At 42.9% G+C, this 24,009-nt stretch overlaps 1 protein-coding gene across 2 annotated transcripts in view; it reads right to left on the bottom strand.

The window, feature by feature from the left end:
- The window catches only part of SUFU (SUFU negative regulator of hedgehog signaling), a 96,912-nt gene that overhangs the window by 43,047 nt on the left and 29,856 nt on the right, over window positions 1–24,009 (bottom strand). For both annotated transcript variants that reach the window (XM_030453013.1, XM_030453012.1), the window contains exon 4: window positions 2,296–2,438. In XM_030453013.1, the coding sequence (XP_030308873.1) occupies window positions 2,296–2,438 (143 nt within the window). The remainder of the gene's footprint in view (window positions 1–2,295; window positions 2,439–24,009) is intronic.

Below are 24,009 nucleotides of genomic sequence, written 5' to 3'. Positions count from 1 at the left end.
ATGGAGCCTGAGACAACAGAAGGATTCTGCAGTCCCTTATACACTTTCTCTACACTTAGCATGTGAAGTGCCCTGGTCATGTAACATTTAATCTTACGTGGTGTGTGTGAACTTAACTATGAGGAGGGCCTGGCGAAAGGTTTACTGAAGAATCACTGGTCTGTTTTCACTCTTCAATCTAGTCCACACAAGACAGGACAGGTTAGGGTCTGAGCACATGGAAAACACTGCACTGTCAGCCAACTGCTAGGGGCAAATGCAATACTGCACCAGTGATTTCAATTAGGCAAAGGGACCCACTGACACAAGGGAATGCTTTGGTGCTCATAAATCCTTGACCATCTCAGTTTGCTGACTAGTTACATCTTACCCGGCACCATAAAGTAAAGCTGCTTACACACCACATAATCCACTCATCACTGCAGGCAATTGCAGACTTCTGCCTTCCTGTGTAAGGCAGGATATCTTTGCTTTTCAGAATGGGAGCTGCCACTGAGCAATACCAGATGTCTCTCTCACAGCAGCTGAGATCAGCCAGCTCCAAATGAAGGGGTGAAACACCCTTCAGTTGATGGGGAAGCCTGATCCATCAACTGCTGGCTTGTGCCTTTGAGCACAATGATTCATCTTTTCGGATGAAAAATTATTTCAGACATGGACTTCTATTTTCTTCCTCCATACTCTAAGCGTTTTCCAAGGTCTGTTCAACTGATGTTTAATCAGAGAAGAGAAAACCTGAAAACTAATTTCTGAGGAGCAGTAAACAGAAGTGCTTGACATGTCCTTGCTGGAAGTGGGTATCTGTGCTGATAGAGATCTGTATGGAAAACCATCAACGTCAGACATACCCAGTTCTGCACACCCTACCTCCCCTACCCCTTGCAGAGCTCACTTTCTCAGGACCCAGCCCTTGGAGATGCACTTCATCTCTACCCATCTCCCAGGCTTTCTCCATGAACAGCCTGAATCACCCTCACTTCAGGACACCCCTCCCTGGTCCTTCACTCACTTATTACATACAAGCAGCAAGACTCTAAACAGGAAATTATTTTGTGTTAATTCTTTTCTTTTTGCAATCATTTATCCTCATGGGTCAAAACAAATTTGAAACAGTAAGCATCAAACAAAGGCGAAAAGCAAGTCAACTGTACATGTTGTGGACAATTAGAGGCCAAGTGTCTCAGGATGTAACAAGCTCTCTGTCTTTTGATCCAGGACAGCTGGGCACTAAAGTAGAGATGCAGATTAATGCATCACTAAGTGACAAGTCAGCCAGGAATCACTCTGCTTAGCCTGGCTCTCTATCTCTGCTTCTAGGTCCCACAACTCACCTTTCACTGATAAATCCCACATTCATCTCATTCTTGTTTATAAAACTCAGAATTTCAGGCAACTCAGAAAATTCAAGAAAGCTTCTGTCCTTGCACGGCAGCTGCCTTGTGCAGGTCTGTAGTAATGGAGCTTTCCCTTACATGTTGCAACTAGAGCCAACAACAAATGGGAGCAACCTAAAGCTTAATATAAACTTGCAGTTTCCCACAGGATCGAAGCTTTTCTACAGAGCAGGGAGAAGTCAGCAGCTGGTATAATCTATGGCAGCTCTTCCACTAAAGTGAGTAACTCTATATGCAATTTAAAAATGTCCAAAGCAGCCCATATCTAAGAGACATCACTGATGAAGCAAACCTCTTGGACCTAGGAAGCTCCACCCACTGAACAGTGGTGTTCAATTGCATGGCATTTTAAAAATCCATCTTTTGCAAAGCAAACCTGAACCTGAAATCGTTTAACAATACAGGAAGGCTCAGCCTCTAAAGAATCTTTGTGTCAATGCTACAAGCTACATTTCTGGTCATTAAATAATGCTGATTGCAACTCTTCAGTTCTGCTCCGAATTATTTTCCTGGAATTCATGAGTGGATCACTTACTGATACTGCCATAGAATTAATTTGAATTTAGCTCTACATTACTGTTTAAAGATGTTTCTCTCAGCTTTCTTCCATGTGCTCATGTTTGAAATTTCAGAGCGGTAGTGAAATACTCAACTCCAGAACTGTTTCAGGGTGTAAACCTTTTCTCCATCAGGTAAACCTCTGCCTTGAGAACTGAGTGTGCCATTGGTCAATCCCTATAAAATGCTTACTGAATACCTCCAGCAACAACTCAAATCCACCGCAAATAAGGAAGAAAGGTGGATAATAAGCATGAAACTTTTCAAAGCTAAATGAAATGTAATGCTAGCCACATTCCACACCTAGGAGGCAACAGTCAGAGCCACCGTTGCAGGGTCATACCTGTAGGAAAGTAACGACCCCAAAAGGAGTCTGCACTGGCTGCATCTGAGGATCTTCTGTCAGTAACATATGCTGGATTCTAGATTCACTGTTGTCCAAAGGGCTGTGCCATGATACATGGTCACCACTGCAGAAGGTGTTTTCTGCAAAGAAGAGAAACAAGAAATATTTAGTCTGTAAAGTCTGCTAGAATAGCATCTGATCCTGACTCCTGTCAGGCAGGGACCTCTGGACTGGACTATTAACAGTGACCACCTTCAGCCAGCTCTGCTGAGTCTGAGTCAGCTGAGTAGGAAATGGATGTCATTGAGACACCTGAATTCAAGCATAGGTTTAAAAATAACCCTCTCAAGTCCTGTGGCAAGAAAAGGTGTTTTGCTTTGATACCAATCCTAGCGTAAGAATACCAACAAAGTTAGCTTCTCTCATTTACTCTTAGTGCCATTTTGTGAGAGCATGCAGAGTCAGCAGGCCATACTGGATGCTTATGGGACAGTGATTCAAACTTCATTTGCAGGTCTGATTTGAAACAAAGAAATATTTTGGATAGTGAATCAAACACAAAACATACGTTGCTATATCAACTGAAAAAACAGTCCACTGCCCAACTTGTGATAGTCTAAGTCAGTCACTTTTTTTCCCAATTGTTTAATGGCTCTGGTGCAGAATTATAATTAATATGTTGCTTCTTTCCCAAATAATGAGAAAACTAGTAAGCTATACATTTCACCCCATGTCAGAACAGACTTCATCAAAACAAAGATCCAGACATTATCTCTCTTTATGACTGCAAGCATTCCTTTCTTTTCCTCCTCTCCTACTTACAAAGACAAAAACCCCTGATAATCCCATGTTCCAGAGCTGGTGCATGCCAGAAGGCACAGCAGAACCTATCTGTATATTGTTTACCTCATCTGAGCAAGCCAGAAGTAAAAGAACCCGTCATGACCATTTTCACTCCAACTGAAGGATGCTGCACTTGCACAGAGTCCTAGAGCATGATGCTGCCTAGCTGCATGCCTTGTCTTTGGGTCTTGTGCTTGTCCAACACCCAGGTAGAGCTTTTATAGCACATACAAATAAAAATACTGAAATCCCTATTCTACCCTCTTTCATAGGTAAAGTGTCCCAGGGATGAACAGAGTACTGCCTGCCTGCATCCAAACGCAGTGGCAAGCACAGTGCCCCTCCCCGTGACCAAGCTCATTAATGATGGTGGTCTGGGCTGCTGTGGTCTCTCCTAAGGACAGTCTTACAGTAGAGCGGGAAGGGAGGCCTTGCTCACTGGAGGAGGACCAGGAAGCTTCTGCTGCAGACTGGAATGTGCTAGTGGTAACTTAAGTTACTGTCTGCCACTGGAGTATCTCATACGGTACAGAGCAGGATCCAGCTGAGAAAAGCATTCTCTGCCCTGCAGCTATGAGCAGAAATGGGCCTGCATCTAACCTTTCCACATCTCCTTCCAAATACATGTCAATAGGACATCTCTTAAATGAGTATCTATATAAAGGGCTTATCTGAGAATCCTTGAACATGGCAGCTTCTGCAGCAATAAGACAGAAACAGCATTTGCCAGTAATTGCAGTTTTGTCCTCAGTCACTTTAAACAACTGAACTGAGGAATCAGTTTCCTACTGCATGTCAGCACCAGGATGGAGTGCAGGTACTCCTGGCAAGTGCAGGATGCTTCGAGGGAGCCATAAGCGGCAGGCAGGTAATGTCACGAGCTGATGCTGTGGCGAAAATCCTCACAGTCATCTCACTGATGAGGTAACTCATGCTCACTCAACCATGGGCTTAGTGCAGGGCGTCCTGGGCAACTCCGAGTTTCTCCACCAGGTGGCCCCATTGGCGTGTATTTGAATTTTTATTTTATTTTATTTTCAGATTAATTTCTTGGACAGCTCATTTGATTAAAATAAACTCCAAATACCATAAGAAACTTGGCCAGTAAAGCGAGGCATGTAACAGAAGTGTTGTGATAAGTAAGGGAATGTTTTTCTTAGTTAAAATTAGGAAAGAAACTGCGAATGAAAGCTGCTTGAAAGAAAGTGTTTTTCGTTATGAACACTAAATTGCAAGCTTTCAGCTCTGTGACTAAAAGGAGTGTTTCAGATATTATTTTACTTTTACAGTTGGGAAAATATAAGCAGACAGAAATTAAAAACATGTTTTTTTTTTTTTAATTTCAAAACCAGATTATAGAAACAGCACTTAGAATGTTGTGAAGGATCTTGTGGTATTTTCCAGGTTGCCCAAAATGTGGCTGATTAACTTTTTTTTTTTTTTCCTATTTTTTTTTAAATGATAAAAGCGTCTCAGTCACAGTTTTTAAGAATGAAACAAAGCCACAAAGAGCTTATTCTTGGGCCCTGTCTTTATGCCACAACATTTTGCCCATCAAATGCTCACACAATTCTATGCTGATCGATCGCTGCATTTCACTGCTGGTGCTGCTTCTCCTGGGAAAGCCCAGCCCGTTTAGAGCACGTTTTCAAATGCAAATGTCTCTGCTGGAAACCCACCTGTTTATGTCCATGTGAACACTAAACACTTAGAAAATCTCCCTCTCCCTTGCATGCACACGTACAGCCAGAAAAGTCACACCTGACTACTCAAAATCACCAAAAAAAAAAAAAAAAAAAAATTTCTGCAAATAACACGAAGCAGAATTAAGACCTGTAAGAGTGCAAGAAATCTAGAAATACAGCCTGCAACTCGGCTCTTCGCTTACTACATTGTAACCCACATGGAGTGCAAACTCATCTCCTGCGCAGACCAGATTTCGGCACTGAGGACAGCTTAGACTGCAGGACTTGCAGACACAGAAATGAAATTACAGAAACAAAGGACTAGATAACCACTTTCTCTTGCCACATGCTGGAAACAGACATGAGCATCCTCCCTTCTCACCCTTCACACTCATGTTTTCAAAACAAGACAATCAAAATCTTTCTAAGTAATTTAGTTTTAAACAATGTTTTATCCAGAAAATCCTCAAGTTTTCATAAATTATTAATCCAAAGTGAATTTATAATAAATATGGAGCTTTCAAGAATGTTGAATTAGAACATAAAATATCCAGATAAATCGTCCAGGTTATCATAGTACAGATGGACGTGAAGAGTCTCCTGGGGGTTCTACACCTTTCTGTCACTTGCAGTCCTGTCAGTAACATACTTGGTGCAACCTCCCTTTCATCCACAAACACATATAATGTGCTAGTATTTCCTACACATACATACTCATTTTTCCATAAAACCAAGAGATGAATATTATACCCAGGACTTAGGACTCTTTCCTTAACAAGGTATAGAGTGGAAGAATAAGATGTACTTTTGAAATCCTTTTGTAGTTGTTAAGCTATGTGAAGATGTGTAGTGGATAGATAAGGAGGCAGACATTGAGCAGCATCCCTTGGATTGGGATTGATGAAGGAAGTTACACAGGCTGGTTTCAGGTAGATGAGGATGATATGGATGGATTGAGCATGTGTAAAGACTGAGTTCAACTAGCAGACATGGTGATGAAGACTACTGAAGACCCTTGACAACGACCTAGGGGCTCAAATACACATGTGCTAAGAATATTTGCCAATGTTAATGACTACCGTGAAATTAAATCAATTTGTTAATTGCCTCCTGGGAAACTAACATGCATATCTAGCCTGTATATAACCTCTTTGTTTGGATAGCGAGGTATGCACATTGGGTTGGACTTATCCAGTGCTGCAATAAAGAATACCTGCCTTCTAAAACTTAGAAGCAAGTGGTAGAGGGTTTTTTCTGCAACTGAGTTTTTCCGTATCAAGTAGGCAGAAGACACATGCACTCATCTCAGGTAAATGATAAGCACAAACATTTCCCAAAAAGCAACACACTCAGTCAGACAGACCTGCCTTTTCTTCCCAGAGCTGCATCTCCGTGTCTCCCAGACCACACTGACTAACCAGAGAAACAACTTGTCATCGCCAAGGTGCCTTCTGAGATCTCCACTTTTCACTACCATGAACTAAAACCTTAAGAGAGAACAATGCCAACATGAGTCTCTCAGCAGCACTCATGGTTTTACAGCCATACCTGTCAGTAAACATTTTGATGCCTACTGCAGAGAGCATATGAGACATGCACATTCACGTTGGAAGCTACTTATATACAAAACAACTGAAAATACAGACATGAAAATAGGTATTAATAAACATGTAAAAGAAATGTTCTAAGTAAAGATAAAAGATTACAGGAAGAGGTTTGAGCACTGACCCAGTTTGGCAGGACCCACTGCTACAAGCTCCCAGAACAATTCCTAGCTTCAGGCTAGACCATGACTCCCCTTTCAGACAAAGAACATTCCTTTACAAATTACCTCAGTTTAGAAAACCTGAAAATGTACAGCCTCAGCAGCAAAGCTGGCTCTGCAAGGATCCTATCATGCTTCTGATGCTCCTCTGGGGATCAGCCTCTGCTCTACTGAAGCCCATTAGTAGCAACTGTAGATCCAATGCTTCTCATTCTTAACAAGCTCTGCTACAACCACCCTTTTTGACCTGCTGTGATGCTGTGCAGATCAGCACCTGTGGCAAACTTTCTTATTGGTTTTGAAGAGGGACTGAAGCACAACAAATGTTACAAAAGCCCTTGTGCATTGTGATTCTTAATGAGATAAAAATGCATTTGTGTTCAGAATCCAGGAAAAGGTGAGATGGCTTTCAGCAGTAGCTGTGAAAAATCAAGGGTTTTTACTGAAAAAGCACTTTTTCTGACATTACAGGGGGGTAATGAGCAGTCTCAGAACCGCAAATGCAAAGACTTCTGTGTCTTTAAAATTCTGTGTTACTCAACTCCACAGCAAGGCCAGCAAGAGAACAACCTGTCAGGGAACACCAATTTTATGTGACAGGTGGAGTTTCGTGTATTCTTGTAATAAAGAGCAATCCTCAAACCAGCTGGTGTGTTGCCATGCTTAGGAGTAAGCTGGGAGAAGACTTCTGCAAACATGAGAACCATGGATGCTCTCTGCTCTGTGGGTCTGCATGCTGCAGATGGATTTGTCATTGCCTAAGAAGGAAGGAGCTCTGACTAAAGCTTTTACCCCAGGTAAGGCAGGCACAGGAGGCACACACACTCGATCTACACTGACTTGTGGCTAAGGTTGAGTGTAACGCATCTCCACTCTTCTCCACAGCCGAGGACACAGCATTTTTAACCACCTGCTGATTTTTACAATCCTTTAAAAAACATGTCTCTTCAAGAGCCCTACTACTATGCTAAGTCTGTCTGACCCTAGCCAACAGGATCAAACACCATTATGGTACCACGGTCAGTCTTTTGGCAGGACAACAGCATGAATGCATAAGCCTTGTTTCCTTAGGTGAGCACAGCAAAATCAAGAATCGTCAGAAAAAATGATCAGAACCTCATCAGGGAACTGTCAAATCTAAAGGACAGATGAATTAGCCATCAACAGGAAGAATTAAATAGCAAAGGAAACGAAATAAAATATTTTTTAAAAATCAAAAATATTTTAGCATGGGGATAAATCAGCAAGTTCAGCAACTAAGGCTCGCAATATGATTCATAAGGGACTGCTGTTGAACACTTTTGCTTCACAGTAAACCTGAGGCAGTTACATGTTCCCCTCATGGCAGAAAGAGCTAAACCAACTTACCTGTCATAGGATAAACAAATACCCTTCAGCAGTTACCACTGGAAGCACTGGGTATATTGCAAATACACAGGCTTGCTTATAGGAATCTCTTGGACACTTGAGTCCTCTTGCTTGGAAGGGATGCTTACAGGACAAACATAATGCATCAAAGTGAGCTGTCTTCAGGGATTTGAAATTAGTTCTTTTTCTGCAAGATTTAATAAAAACTAGCTAATTTTATTTTTTTTTCTCTTTGTGTTATGGATGTAGTGGAACAGAGCGACCAGGTGCCTCTGATCATCAGGAAGTGGGTGTGAGCCGCTATCAACTCCACCTGTGCCCAGTCAGGGCAGGGCCCCAATGGAGCATGTGCAAGACCATGGGGCCAATAAATAGTGAGGCTCACACCCACTGGGGCAGCTCATTCTGGAGCTAGTTGAGAGAGTGGCTGGTTGCTTCTGTAGCAGCAGACCATCTTGCTAGTTCCTCGCTGTGGGCAATAGACTCAAACCACATCCTCCGAGTCTATACTACCATATCGACACCTCGATCTCGGACTAGAGACTCCATTTCCGGCTACATCTGGTGGAGAATGCGGGCAAAGACCCCGGTCTAGCCCGAACCTCCGTCGAATCAAGAAGGAACAGGACCTGACCCAGGACAAACGATAACCGGCATTCAGGTAGGAAAATCCATTATCCTCCAATTATTACCAAAAATGGGACTCTCCTCCAGCACCCCCGCTGCACAGGGACCGTCCTATTCCCCATCTGCCATCACCGCCCGAGCACTTTGGAGGGAGGTCGGAGACTTATTAAATGAACTCCACGAACAGGAGGTTCAAAAGAGCATAGCGGGGGTAGAGGCCGCCTGGAAAATAATGGCTAACGCCCTAGAAGGGGTAAAGAATGAGGCCAGGGCTGCCGTCACCGCAATAGCGGCAATGCCACCAAACGGCAGCTTTATTAAAACACCGCCTCCTGAGGTTGATACCAGCGTGGTTCCCTCGGCACCCCCACTGCCGCCCGAGGATGAAGGAGCCCAGAAGGCATTCCCTATCCTAAGCGACAACAGCTTCGCCGTCAAGGGCATGAGAGGGAAGGTACATCATACTATAGCTGAGTTCCTCTCCGACCTTGGTTTAAAGGAAGAAAAGGCTTCAGATAATGTAAAGACATCAACAAGTGGCTCTAGTAGTGATGTAAAACCTTCCCTACCATTACCTCCCAGCCCAGAAAATAAGTGTGACAAAACAGCAGACACTCCATCAATCATACCTGTGGGGCCAGAATCAACGATAAAAACACTATTAGAACAATCCACCCAAGCAATTAAATCCTTAGAGAAGAGAATATTGAACCTAGAACAACGGTCATCATTTCACACCTACCGAGACCCACCCTCCCTCCCCGATGATGAAGAAGAAAGCATACCAGCACCATTGTTGTCAAAGCAAACCAACCAGGGCGTCGGCAAATCCCGACCCGGAAGATGGTCCGGCATCATCCGTGATGCCATCATCGAAGGAGATTGGGAGCCTAACACCATAGCCTACCCTATCCTGTATGACAACAACAGGCCACCCATCTACGAGCAGCATAGCTGGAAGACGCTCCAACAGGCGAAAAAGACCCTGAGGGAGGGGGGATTAAGATCGGAAAGCGGCCAAGCCATCTTAGACTGGCTATTCACCGCGGACACTAACTGTCCTCATGATTGCCGGACGTACAGATCTATTATAAAGATCCTTCAACAGGCCAGTGGCTAGGGCCAAAACCGCTGCTGTTCACCGGGAGGGGTTATAGTTGCGTATCCACAGACCACGGACCCCTCTGGGTGCCCAGTAAGTGGACGCGCCCTGCCACAAATAGACCTCCAAGGAACGACCAACATACCTAATTCATGACTTTTGATTATGCCCCCCCCCCCCTTTAAAAAAAAAAAAAAAAAAAAAAAAAAAAAAAAAAGAGGGGGAAATATAGTGGAACAGAGCGACCAGGTGCCTCTGATCATCAGGAAGTGGGTGTGAGCCGCTATCAACTCCACCTGTGCCCAGTCAGGGCAGGGCCCCTATGGAGCATGTGCAAGACCATGGGGCCAATAAATAGTGAGGCTCACACCCACTGGGGCAGCTCATTCTGGAGCTAGTTGAGAGAGTGGCTGGTTGCTTCTGTAGCAGCAGACCATCTTGCTAGTTCCTCGCTGTGGGCAATAGACTCAAACCACATCCTCCGAGTCTATACTACCATATTGACACCTCGATCTCGGACTAGAGACTCCTTTCCGGCTACATATGGAATTACCTGAAATCAAACTGCTTCCGAGAGCTACTGATTTCATAAAAACTCAACAAGGAAATAATTAAAACATTTTATTTCAAACTTACTATTCTATTTGATTATTTATAATAGCAAATCTGAAACCTCTTTACAGATCTTCAGAAATGAGAAATCTCTAAACTTCCACAGACAGCTCTTGTATCATTCTATTATGCAAAAACAGCACCTGTAAGACTGTTATACCAGGCCACTCTGTTAAGCTTCCCATATTTTGAAGTCTTTAAAATGTCATTATCCATTTTCTTTTACAGCTCACAGAAAGCAAGTGAGGCTCCCTCATGCAGCAATGGTCATAATTCAGCTGCACAATCTCTCCTAACTTTACTATCCAACTGCTCTATAATGAGAATTGAGGAAATAACTCAGAGGGACCCATTCCACTGAAGACCAGTAAATTCTCTTTGTGTAACATTGCTCATGTATTTTTTTGGAGTGCATTCTTCCCTACCTTTGATTTGACTGAACATAGCTGTTGTTTTATAAACAGTAGAACACACACAATCTATCAAGAAGTGCTAGCTAGCTCTAGAGAGAAACACAGATCACTTCCCATTGTATTTTCAATTTATTTTGTAAAAACTGCCAGGATACCTGTATAGGACTCTGCTAGGAGACCATACTCCCTTGAATAGCCACAGGGAGTAAACTGAAAAGGACGGCAAACCAAGACAAGTAGTGGGAGCTAAGAGAGCACCATCCAAAAGGTGGATCCAAGCTAATAAATGTGGGCCAAGAAACATCCCCAGTGAGCTTACTACCCTGTGCCCAAAGCAGAGAAGAAATAAGTGTTTGGGCATCTGGGATTTAAATATCTTCTCTGACATGTTCATAAAGACCATACGGGGGGACCATAAGGAGGTAGACAAGGAGCTGATGCTGTTCCACCAGCAAGGAGACAGGCAAGAAAACTCAAAGCACATCTGTCAATGCATGGCCTGGCATACAGTCCCCAGACTGAGTCTTGCCCTAGGGCAGTACAGTCTGCACCACCCCTGGTTCATCCAAAGGCCAGAAACTTCCTCCTTCAGACATGGTCATGCCATGCAATTCTAGATAGATTTTCAATTTACAATAATGGATTTGTGTCCTGACCATTCTTCAGCATCTCTTCTAAGACACCTCCTCCTTTGAAATGCCAGATAAAATATGCAACAGAAGAGTAAAGCTGTCCTAACTTACCAGTTATAAATCCATCTGGACAGTGTGCTACAGTTTCTGAGCTGCTACTGCATGGAGCAGAAGCCCTATAAACATTAACTACTAAGTGTGGTTGGGTTTCGGTAAACAGCTGCTTTACTGCATTCATATTCTTTAGAAGCAAGTTTCTGTGTCGCTCTTATTTCTGCAGAAAGCCAAGCTATCATCACACTGTGACTTTTTTTTTTCTGCCATACAAGCAAGATGCTGCTGAAAGAATTAATCCTGTTTGTCCCCGTGAGAAAGTAGCAGCTATCTGCATCACTCCTTTGAACCAGTACTGTTGCAAGCACAACACTTGGCACTCCTCTGGTAGCTAGGTTTAAATACACCAAATGTGTGTGGCACTGGGGATGCTGCCAGGCAAACAAGGTGACCACATCCCTCATACGAGCCAGATCTACATTATCCATATGATTTAGAGGGTTAAAAACTCACCCTGCTCTAAGGGATACCAACCTACACTTTGTATCCAACTGTGAGATCTCAGCTAAACTGCAGGCAGTGAGTAACAGACGTCAGAGAAATTCTGTATTTGAGGATAAAGCAAAAAAGAATTTTGACTTCATGACTTACGGGTGCAGGAATGCTAAAAAGGCCCCCAGTGAGTTCCTGACCAGCATGACAGTGATGCAGCCAGACATTTAAATTGAATGCAGCTTATCCAATACTTAAAGAAATAACGTAATTTATTGCACTGCTATTGCCCCATATGTGGCCTGTATAATTTATTATATAAATGAATTTTCTCCAACACATTTTTAATATTCAGTCTGGCTTTGTTAAAAAAAAAAAAAGAAAAAGGTAATCCGGCAATCTGTCACAAGTAAGATTTGATGCTGTTTTTGAGTACCATTTTGCAGACAGAACAGCTAGAATTAATTGAGAGAAACTAAGGGTAGATGCAGAGTCCAACTCAAATGTATTCGCTATATTTTATATATATATATTATATATATATGTATTCGCTATATATTCGCTACTTAATAAATTTCTGACTAGCTCAGAAATAGATATAAGCATGCATCCAGAGACACAGCTATAATAAATCAATACAGAAGCTAAAAATAAAAACCATGGCTAAAAATCTCTAAATAATGTTATTGCAACTCAGTACACAGATGCAAATATAAAAAAAAAAAGACTGTAAAGACTTCATTCACACTCATTTGCCAGCTACATTAAATTAAGATAATTTAGGGATAAACAAAATAATGCTAAATTCTATGTCTGCTTAGTTCCCTAACCTACAAAGGACTGCACACATAGATTGGCAAAGGGGAAAAACAATTGTGATTTAATCTGTGGGGCCCACTGGCAGTTAAGTTTATAATTTCATTTTCAACTCAAGCTGAATGTGTCTTAAGAACATGCAAGTAAAATCCAAGCCAGGATATATCTGCATTTCATTTAAGAAAATGCTTTTCCTCCCTGTTTTTCAGTTAAGTTTAGCTGCCACATACCTCCTGTTTGAGAAACAGGAACTGCCCCAGCCTGGGCACTCCAAAGAGGTGCAAATTCACACTGTTCTGCTGCCTGTTGCAGACATGCAGCATAGACAAGATGCCCAAGGAAGAATTAAATCCCTGGAGAACAATTAAACAATAGCTCCACTGCAGAGATTCAAACTGGGCTTTTAGAAACAAGAGGCCTAGGAAAAACGTTCTTTAAAAAAAAATAATTTGGAAATAAAACAGATTATTAGTACTGTAAGGACTGCTTGACCTCGAAGGTTTGAAAATAGTTTCAGAAGAGTGATACAGATTTCTTTAAAAAAAAATGATTAGCAGGTTGAAAATGTAAAGTTCATTACTCCATAGCTGCAGGTTAAGTTTAGAAAATTTATGATCCTTTCAAAAGAGCTTCACCAATTTATGCAAGCATATATAAACATTTGATTATTTAAGTCCCCTGGCCTAGAAGGCAGACGAAGGGGGCAGATTCAGACCATCCCATGCCTCCCCAGTGTACACCACCAGCAGGACAAACGTGAACCTTCACTCCTCTGTGTCCTGCTCAGAGCTGTCGCTCACCCCTGCTGACAGTGGGATGGTGGAAGACACATCTGCAGCTGCTGCTGCCGAGTTACAAATGCTGCTTTGCTTATCACAAAGTAGTCCTCAGGTACCTGGATGCCTTACATGACACTGAAGAGTGTAGTATTTTAGCCAAAAAACAAATGCTAAAATGCTATCATACAATAATCAACTTGGTTCTGAGCCTCCTCTTCCTCTTCTGTATTCCAGGACATCTCCTTTCATCCCTTACACATCTGTGTGTCTGGCCTGTTCCATCTCCCTGCCCATGTCTAGCACACACAATTTCCATGACTGCAGTCTCTGAGAATTTCTCACGCAGGCTCCCAGCAAGTGACTCCCATGCCCAGGGCACGCTCCCACCCTCCAGGAATGGTGGGCCCCCTGTCCTCTCCTTGACTCCATATTGCCGGCTCTGCCAGCCACCTCCTCCCACGCTTCCTCTCCACACCATTTCATTCAGCCACATCTGCTGCATACAGCCCCCTCCGGCTCTCGAAGCCAGCAGAGGCAGGAGCTGGCACAATCCGCAGGTTTGGATCCCCTCGGCATAAGCACTGCCCGGGGCACGATGCATCTCCCCGCCTTGCTTTTGCAACAACACAGTTCTCACCTATCTACAGATTTATCTGCATGGCTCCCTCCCACAGGGAGGGAATGCTGAAGGAAGACACGGCAACATGAGAGGACTTCCCTGGCATTGCTAACTATGGTGGAGAAAAAAACCAAACACACATTCAAGTTGCTCCTTCACAGGCCCATAGAATTCTCCCCCTCCAACCTTTTGTTTCTCTACACCCTGTCGCTCAGGTGCATTGTCCCTGGGTGCTAAAGTGTTGAATCATTTCATCTCATCCAACAGGCAAGTGGGACAATATTCTTACTCCCTCAATACCCCAGCCCAGCAACTGCAAGGGAGCAGGAGTGACACATTTGCCAAATCCCAGGCAAGAGACCCTTTCACCTCTGTCCAGCTGCACTGCCACCATCTTTCTGCAGCCTTCACCTGAACAAGATGCTTGGATGGTATTTATGCCTTCAATAGTTTCAGGAACTGAATAACCTCAGGACAGGGTGGAGACCCAGGAGCAAAAAAGGATGTTATATAGCAGGATTTCCTGTCAGATAAGAACTCTGCTCAAAATAGGTGTTTAATGACAGTTTATTTACAGATTATGCAGTCCCACAAGGGCAATTTGAAGAGATACGTGCCCTTAAACTAAAAACCCTATCCTGTATTCTGATACTTGAAATCCAGAATGTGTTATGGTCATCTGAACATTTCCCACTCAGGTGCAAGAAGAACAAAGACTTGTATTCAATTCAAGCATTCAGCAATGTTTTGGTATCCTCAGCCAGGGAAGAGTACTGCAGCAAGAAACATTTTTTTCCCTGTTGCTGGACCTCCAACATACTTGCACATGTGGAAACCATAAAGGTGGATGGATGCTTAGATAGACATGGGAGCACCACGTAACTATACAGCCACTTGTGAACTTCCCCTAGAGATCTATAAGATGTTTCTGTTGAAGACCGTTCAAGGAGGTGGAAGTGAAAAAGAAGGCACCATCCTCCTCTACAGTATCCAAAGAAGATGTAAGCAACTTCTTTTAATTGCCTTCACAGCACAGACATCTGACTGCAAGACTGCACCAGGGTATCCTTTTTAGAAGAATTTACACAGGAAAGGGAAGACAGTCTGAGAGAAAACACCTAGAGAGTTATAACATTGTAATCTCTTCAAAAAACTTACCTAGTTACTCAGAATTAGTTCTGGGACTTATAAGGGACAGGAAGGGCATGGGTCTTTGAGAATGCATTTTTCCCAATGGTTGATTATTTTCTCTTAAATTTTCAGGAATTTAAAGCTTGTGAAGACCAAACTTGTGTTTTACTTCAGCAAAACAGGAGGCCAAAGGGCAGAGGAACAGAGGAACTCTGAATTTACACATATTTCTGTAAAATATTAGTTATATATTGAGCTCTACCAACCCATTGCAGAGAAATACAGAAACTGAGTCCAAAAGCTCTATTTACAGTTGAAATGCAAGATGATCTGCCTATTTATGAAGGACCTTTTGAAATGACACCCCAAGTTTTCCATGGCAATTCCTTTAAGGCCCTGACTGTAAACAAAAAAGCAGTAGAGTCTACTTTCCACAGGCTCTGGGCTGATTGCAGCCTCTGAATATACTCCCCTGGTTTCTCTCTCCCACCAAGAACAGAACACTTTCCCTGCTGTGCCCATTTGCTGCCTCCTGGCCGAGCAGACTGCTGCAAAGGATCTTTGCCTCTGAGCCTGACAGAAGATGGTCTGTAATGAGCTCCGTGTACTGACACTCTTGCAGGCAGAGTGGGTCAGTCAGAGCGCACAGTTTGAACACCACTTGCTGCACTGATCTTCAATAGAAAGCTTAAGAAGGTAGATACGTAACAGTGAACCCAACTTCCAGTTCAGTCCACTCTGCAGTTCCATCTAACAGAGGCTTGGCAGCTGTCAAGGGAAAAAACCCATCCTTTTCACAAGTCTGCTAGTACTTATAACCTTTCAAACTCTCCTCTGTGTATCCCAAAAACTTGCTCACAGGCAGCAAGAGGGGATGCTTCTGCAAATGCGGAACAATCCTTCTGCATTGTGGCTTTCAGCTCCTGGATAGGAGGAGGGAACACTATTCTGTGCAGAAGAAGCCTTTAACTATTAGGGTGGCTGCTTCCATTTCCCAGAAAAGGCTGGGTGGGACAAAGACTTCATATATAAGATGCCAAAGGACCTCACACCAGCAAGAGGGGGAGTTTGCTGCTTTCCTTGAGCTTTTTCCTTTGTCTTGCATTCCTCCATCATTACAGGGGACAGAGCCTTTGTCCCAAGCTGGGCTGACCATGTGTAGCTTCTATCCTGCTTTCTTACCCAAGAATCAGAGATGCTCTTAACAAGGCTTGCTAGTCCTCAGCATGTCAGCTCCTGCTCATCCTTCTGGCTCAGGAAGGCTCCAGGTAGGATGGAGAGAAATACTTCCTTCGGAGAGCTTGGCTCCCCTTGACTTTGGGCAGAAAACCCAGATCTTGAACTGCAGCCACTCAGGATAAACACCTGCTTGGGGCCAGCATCCAGGTTATCATCCCAAGGTGCGGGGCTTGCTGGCTGTCCTGTGGCTGCTGCAGCAACACATCACATCCCTCTCCTCTAAGTCTCCCAACCTGCTTCTTTCCTCCCTCTCCCAATGTCAGCACACATGCAGTATAAGAAGCCTAAAATGACTTGTGCTTTTAAATATGCAACCATACCTCCGGTTTACAAGCATTGCTGTTTTGTCCATTCCTGATATTTGGAAGCCACTTCAGGACATATGGACTGATGCAAAGATAGAGGAAAAAAAGGGTCCCTTTTTTTTCCCCGTTTTTTAATTTTTATTTTAATAAATCAACTGAATTAACTGTATCCAACAGCTGAAAAGCAACAAGCCAAGTTCAGTTCCCAGGCAGGAACAGGACACAAGTTGACAGAATTAAAAGGGACAACATCAGTTGAAATCTAGCCAGCTCAAACTGGGCCTAAACCTACTTTATCTAAATTGCAGTAGCAACTAAGAACAAGCCTCCTTTTTCAGGCAGTGCTGAGATCTCTTGCCTAGAAATACTAGGCAATCAGTAAAGCAGCCTGGGGAAGACAGCGTTCTTTTTATTTCAACAGCCTTTTATAAGGAACAAAGACTTTCTGTGCTTCTGCTTCTGGCAGAAAGTCTCTCCATGCTTTAGTGTCAACCTGCCCTTTGGAGACAGAGAAGTTCAAAGACCTGTACTCAGTCAAGAGCTAGAAATTGGAGAGACAATAGTGACCTCTACGACAAGGCTCAGGAACTACCCAGCCTGACCCATGAGTCCAGACAAAATGCAGGAGAGAAAAAAGCCCAAACTGCATGAGACTGGAGCGGTAGAGAAGAAAAGGCTTTTAGTTTATACTACATAGCTAGCCCATTGCCAAGAAAAGCCATAGACTTTTCCTCCCACAAGCTGAATGACAGTAGGTGTCCTTGGAAACCCCTGGGTTCCCAGTCATGCTTTTCTAATGCTGAAATGCAAACAGGGAAGAAGAGTGAAGTAGCCCCATGCACAGTCCAGGTTCACACTATCAGTGCTGGCAAAGCAAAAAGCAATGTCCCACAGCAGCATTGGCTGCCCTCTGCTCAAGCTCATGAGAAAGTGCCCTTCACTAGCCAGAGGGTTGCAGGGACTTCTCTATCATAACAGCAAAAGTAATTCCCTGGAGAAGAGATTCTCTGGTGTGGCACAATGCCTTAGCAAGTGATAAGTCAAGGACAGGGAGATACCACCCACCAAAATCAGCAAGAGCTGAATAACTGCCAGTTTGTCCTAACAGCAGCTGAAGAAGTAGTGACTGTACTCCAAGGCAAAGGGCAGGACTGAGAATGGCACTGGGGTGCCTCCAGCATTGCACAGGGACAGCACACTTCCTATTCTGAACAGAAAGAGAAATGAACTGTATTAAATCAGCCAAAATCTAAAGTAATGCAACCCCACTTATGCGGTCAGGAAGAACAACAGGAGTGCATCACCTGCATGGTGGTGTAACAGCACTAAGCAGCATTCACAGCTGTATTTCTGCTTCGTGCTCTCAGCTAGTTTACCCCTGACTGAAACAGGACTCACATAGAGGAAGGAGGGACCACCAGGTGCATGCTAGATCAAAGCCTGGGCAGCCTCAGCCACAGCCCTGGCCACTACATACAAGGTTCCTCTCTAACAACTTGTGAGCCTCTTCTCTCCCTCCTCTCCCCAAACTAAACAAAAAACAGTCACAGAAAAAAAGCAAAACAGACTAGAGAAAAAACATCTGATGCCAAAGACTAAATGGCAACAAGGCTTCTTGAGACTTTCCCAAGAGTTGCTATGTAAGGAAAGCAGAGAGGTGTCTGGCTGCCCCATCCTTCACATGCACTCAAAGAAAAAAAACATGTAAAGCCACACTCCAACACTAACTTCCCTCCTCTGAGAGTTCAGATACACCAACACATTTCTGTAGGTTACAACTGTACTCAGAACTGTTAGCTGAGCCTGGTGCAAATCAAGCTGTCATTTCTTGTGCTGGAAAAGGACAGGTTTCCTGCAGCTGGCACTGCCTTGTGTCCTGGCTAATGGAAGCACATACAGAGAGTGAGCAGAGCTGTGCACTTTGCTGCGATGCCTATCAGGACAATTTACAAAAGTTGCATTTGGCAATTCCCTCTCAGTAACTTCAGAGCCTCCAGTCACCTCTGGGGGAAGCCAGAAACAGGTTAGAGACACAAGCTCAGTAGCTGCCTGTCATTCCTGATGCATAAGCCAACCACATGGTTGCAATCGGTTTATCAGCCAGCACATCCTTTGGTATGAGCATCAGCACGTACATCCCAGTTGGAAGCTCAGGGATGTAACAGGGGTGCATTGGGAGATGAGGGGCAGCGGGGGAGTAGGAAATATTGGGGAGGTGAGCTCATAGGCAGCAGTATGGGGAGAAGTGAATTTATTGCAGTGTGGAACATAGAGGGGCTAGCGCTGAGAGACGTAAAGGACCAGCCTTGATCTGTGTTGCTGCTCACAGAACAGTTTGTTTTATGAGAAATGTCTAAGAGGAATTAGGCTAAAACCCAAGCAATTTCTCATGCACCACTGAATAACTATCAGATGATGAGAGCTTTTGGCCATGACAAACTTGGGTTAAACTGGAACTAGTGACTTAATGTTTCCATACCTCTTCGCAGAATAAAGGCGCGCAGAATGTGCACTTGGTCGAGTCTTGTTGAACTACAGCAAGCAACCAGCCAGGAGAATACTTTATAAACTTCATTGTGCTACAGCTTCAGCATTTGCACAGCAAAAACTTCTTTGTGAAGCTAAAACACACAGCTAGCCCTCCCCTCCCCTCCCCTCCCCCTTTTTCTAATCTAAAATCCTGGAATACTATAGATGAACAAGGGCCAGCTTCACATTGAAAACTGGTCAATATTACAAACAGATGATAGAAAAAATATATATATTTTACAGAGCCATAACAACCAGAAAAGAACAATAAATCAGCCTGGGGTTGGGAAAATAAAAAAAGGAACAGTCAGGGAAAAAACATATACATGAATTATTGGGAGATTTTATTTGGCTTTAGTCAACCTACTGGGAAGAAATAAACACTGTTTTACAACAAGCTAGACAAGCCTCATTTATATTCAAGGAAGCAAGGAGTCTGTTTGGGGTTTGGAGTTTGTTGGTTTTTGTTGGGCTTTTTTCCCTTTATACACACAGAAGTTGGCTTCTGTCAAGAATGTTTGAAAACACATTGGCAAAGAAAGAGTCACAGAGGCTACCCCATTGAAGCTTTCTGGACTCCAGGAGATCTGAAGAGGAGTCCTTAGCAGTTATACCAGGGCAACAGGCGTCAAGGTATTCCATGGCTTCATGGCTGCAAGTCTGTGACTCTAGCACATCACTTAATCTCACTGAACCCTATTTTCAGTTGAAGTTACACCACCTGTCAAGAGCAAAGTGCCTCTGTGTCTCAGACTGAAGTAACTTGAATCAGATGAAAACTGCTGAATAAGAAGAGTGGATCTACACCAGCAGTCCTTGTAGGTCCTGTAATTACAAGGGGAATTGCAGCGCAGAGCTCGCATAATGGCCCCAAACCAATGCTCTGAGCCAATGTGCACACAGGCAGGGACAGTGTCTGCATTTCCTCAAACTACAGACAAGCTGTCGGAAAGTAATTTCTACCTGCAGAAAGTATGACATATCAGAAATAACTAAGGAAGGCTAGATGTATCTCAGTTTGGGCTTGCTTTTCAGCTTGGGTGCCAAAGGCTTGCATGGCTTTGTTGCCTTGGGCACTTGCACACATCCATCAGAACCATTCTCCCTGCCAGGAGCTTTGGGTTATTGGCCCATGGACTTTAATTACAGCACAGGACAGAAGCTCATGGATACTAAGTTCCTGAAGGTTACCTACAAATTGCATCTTGCATGATTGCTTATTTCCTTTGCTTGTAGATTTTTATTTTTACTGCTATTTTGCAGTCCCCAAGATACAAGTAGCTTCCTACTATTAACTAATCAAAGGTTAATATTTAAAATTTAACTTGAAAATTAACAGAAAGTTGAAAATTCACATTTAAATATCTTATAGTGCACCTGCAATCAGGAATCTATGAGAAAAGATAAATTATGTATTTATGGAACCAGAGGAAATTACATTTAAAAAAACTAAAGGGGACACCTAGTCAGTCAAGACATATTTAAAATATAAAAGAGATTAAGATGACTCCTTACCTGAAGGAAGGATCAACTCTCCCTGAGAAATATCTGTGAAGAATAGTTTGACTTGTTTTCAAAGGTATGCAGAAATGAGCAATTTGCAACTACTCCAGTACTTCACCACACTCACATTTGAAAGCTGTTCCTAATGGCATACCTTAAGCCCATCTTACAGAAATTTTAGTATTGATAGGCCTCCAATATTCCCCAGTGAGCACGCGAGTTACTACTTTATTCTCCACAGAAACCTTTTGCATATTTAAAGACTGTTCTCACATCTTCCTTCCTTCCATCTTCTCTTCCCAAGACTAAACAAAATTAACTTGTTTGATCATTCCTACACAGGTCACATTTTCTGGAGCTTTGGGTCATTCTCATTGCTCTCCTCCAGACTGCCTCCAACTGGGATGTCTCTGACTTTGCCCAAAATGAGATATAATGCTCAACCTTTCAATTCAAGGTGTTACCAGCAGTGTAGGATCCTATCATCCATGATACACTGAACACTTGTACTTATACATTAGAATAATTTCACTTCTATCTAAGCATGAAGAGAATTGTTTTAGGTATAAGCTCACTGGTGCTAGTAAATGCAAAGCACTTCTTTCTTTCAGAACTGCTGCCTTTCCCCAGCTGATAACTGTGCACTGGCTTATTCCTGTGTAAGTGCAGTAACTTCCACTTCTTGCACCTCCCTGACCTTACTGCACATTAACTCCAAACCATTTGCACAATTTGCAAAGGTTTTCCTGAATTCCAGCTCTCTGCAATAGTGCTTTGTTGCATCTGCAGTTTTCGTAAGAATACTCTTAATTTTATCATCCTGGTCAATACCAAATTGCACGAAACTTTGGATACATTTTAGAGGAATCCAAACTACACACATCTTTTGTGGCTGACAACAACGCATGGACAATGACTCTAAACATCCATATGAGTCTAAATATCCAGTACTGGATCCTTCTTTCTGCAGTTTTTATTGACATCACATTTCATCAGCTCTCTCACATACATATCTGTTGCGAGGGACAATGTCAAAAGATTCACAAAAGTACCCAAACCTGTACTTGACAGCCACAGATGTTTCCTTTCAGGCCAAGAAACATGGAAATAGCAGGAACACATACACACTGTGTGCTGCCATGCTACATTGATCTATTGTCCTCATGACATGTATCAGGCATGCCCTTGAAAACAACCTAACTTTACCTTAGAGAGAAAAATAATGCAGATTTTAATTACAAGAAAGCAAAAACCAGGGTATCTCTACAGCATTGTAATAGTGCAGTAGCTACAGCGTTAACAATTGTAACAAGCCCACCTAAGCTCTCTGCAGGAAGAGCACTTCTTTTTCTTTGTTTGAAGTGAAGTAGAAATTAGTTCTACCATAAGATACTCCCAGTATACCCATAAACCATGACAACCTAAGGTCACTGAATTGTGCAAAGTTTAATTTTCAAGGTTTGCAGTTTTGGGGTTTTTTTAAACTAAAAATAACAGAGTAGGAATTTGTGGTCATGGTCAAACAGTGATAAAATTATGAACAGATAAAGCCACAAATGAATTTTTTTGAGACGTGTAAGCTTGATTTTGTTGAAGGGGGACATTTAATTAAAAGCAAAAAGCTCATGTTTGTTACAGTGAACAGAGAAGCCAAGGCTCATAGGTCTGGAATTCAATGAAGACTGCTTTTCTAAAGCAGTCACAGCACAGGAGAGATGGAAACAAAGGAAAACACTTTTAATTTGCCTAAAAGTGATTATGACAAGTGTTTGTTACAAAAATATATCACTTGCAATGAGACATGCTTTGCAACTCTAATACACAACAGTAATATTTATTACAGCAGTATCTATTAGAAGAGTCTTCAAGAACTCAAGTTATCACCATCTGAAAGTGTCCAGGCTCAGCAGAAGTATAACTACACCTTACTATTCCTCATCTTCAACCAGACTCAGCAAAGCGTGTCTATGATAAAAAGTTTGGCTTGTTATTGAAGAGATAAGAACTTAGCTCTTAACATAGCTTTCAAAGTAAACAATCTTTTGATATGTGAAAGCGCTTGGAGCCTACCCAAAAAGGTTCTGCCAGCCTTTTTTTTTTTCCTTGCTTCTTCTTCGGAGTGAATTCATAAGCATAGCTTAAGTTGTTTCGGTTCATCAAATGATTTTAAGGGTATTTGGAGTATTAAAGGGACACAACAGATTATTTTCTTTCAACAACGGAAGCAGACAACATTAAAGTACATACACCAGAGTCAGACAACACTTATCATTGTAGCATTTAAGCAATGCTTCAAGAAGCACAGTTAGAAAGAACCTGAGCAAAAAGAAACCTTCCATCATGTAGAACAATGCTGTCGTGCCACAGCCTGCCTAATGCCCAATAGGCTTCAGAACCACCCCTTCAAATTCTTCAGTTTCAAAGTTTCAGAGAAGTCCTGTATAAGACCAAAGAAAAAATGTGAGAACAGAAGCTCACTTGGCTTTGCAGAGTGGTAATGTTACACTGGGGGAAATCCCACCATGCAGAACAGAAGTAACACTGCTGAGCACCCAACGGTGATGCCAGGGAGAACATGGGAATTGGTCTGGAAATTGCCAGCCTGAGAGGGGACAGGAGTGAAGCAAAACCACTGGGACAATCAGATGTGTAAATAGAAAACTACTGACTCCAGCTATGGTTAAGTGGTATTTCCCTGAGAGGCAAAGAAGAAATGAGTCTGCCCCATTACAAGTCTTACTTTTAAATACATCAGCAGGATCACAGAATGGCTAAGGCTGGAAGGGACCTTAAAGATCACCTACTCCAACCTGCCTGCTATGGGCACGGACGCCTCTCATCTAGACCAGGCTGCTCAAAGCCTCATCTAATCTGGCCTTCAATACCTCCAGGGAGGGAGTATCCACAACTTCTATTGGCAGCCTGTTCCAGAGTCTCGCATACTGAAGAACTTCTTCCTAATATCCAGTCTAAACCTATTCTCCTTCAGTTTAAAACCATTTCCCCTTGTCCTGTTGCTGGACTCTTATGAAAAGTCCCTCTCCAGCCATCCTGTAGGTTCCATTCAAGTATTGGAAGGCAGCTATAAGGTCCCCTCCAGAGTCTTTTCTTCAGGCTAAACAATCCCAGCTGTCTCAGCCTCTCCTCATAGCAGAGGTGCTCTAGCCCCTGGATCATCTTTGTTGCCTTCCTCTGGA

Source organism: Calypte anna, chromosome 6 (genome assembly GCF_003957555.1).
Source record: "Calypte anna isolate BGI_N300 chromosome 6, bCalAnn1_v1.p, whole genome shotgun sequence".
Classification (NCBI taxonomy): Eukaryota; Metazoa; Chordata; class Aves; order Apodiformes; family Trochilidae; genus Calypte; species Calypte anna.
The sequence above is the reverse complement of the archived record's forward strand: the minus strand, read 5'-3'. Positions and strand labels throughout refer to the sequence as shown.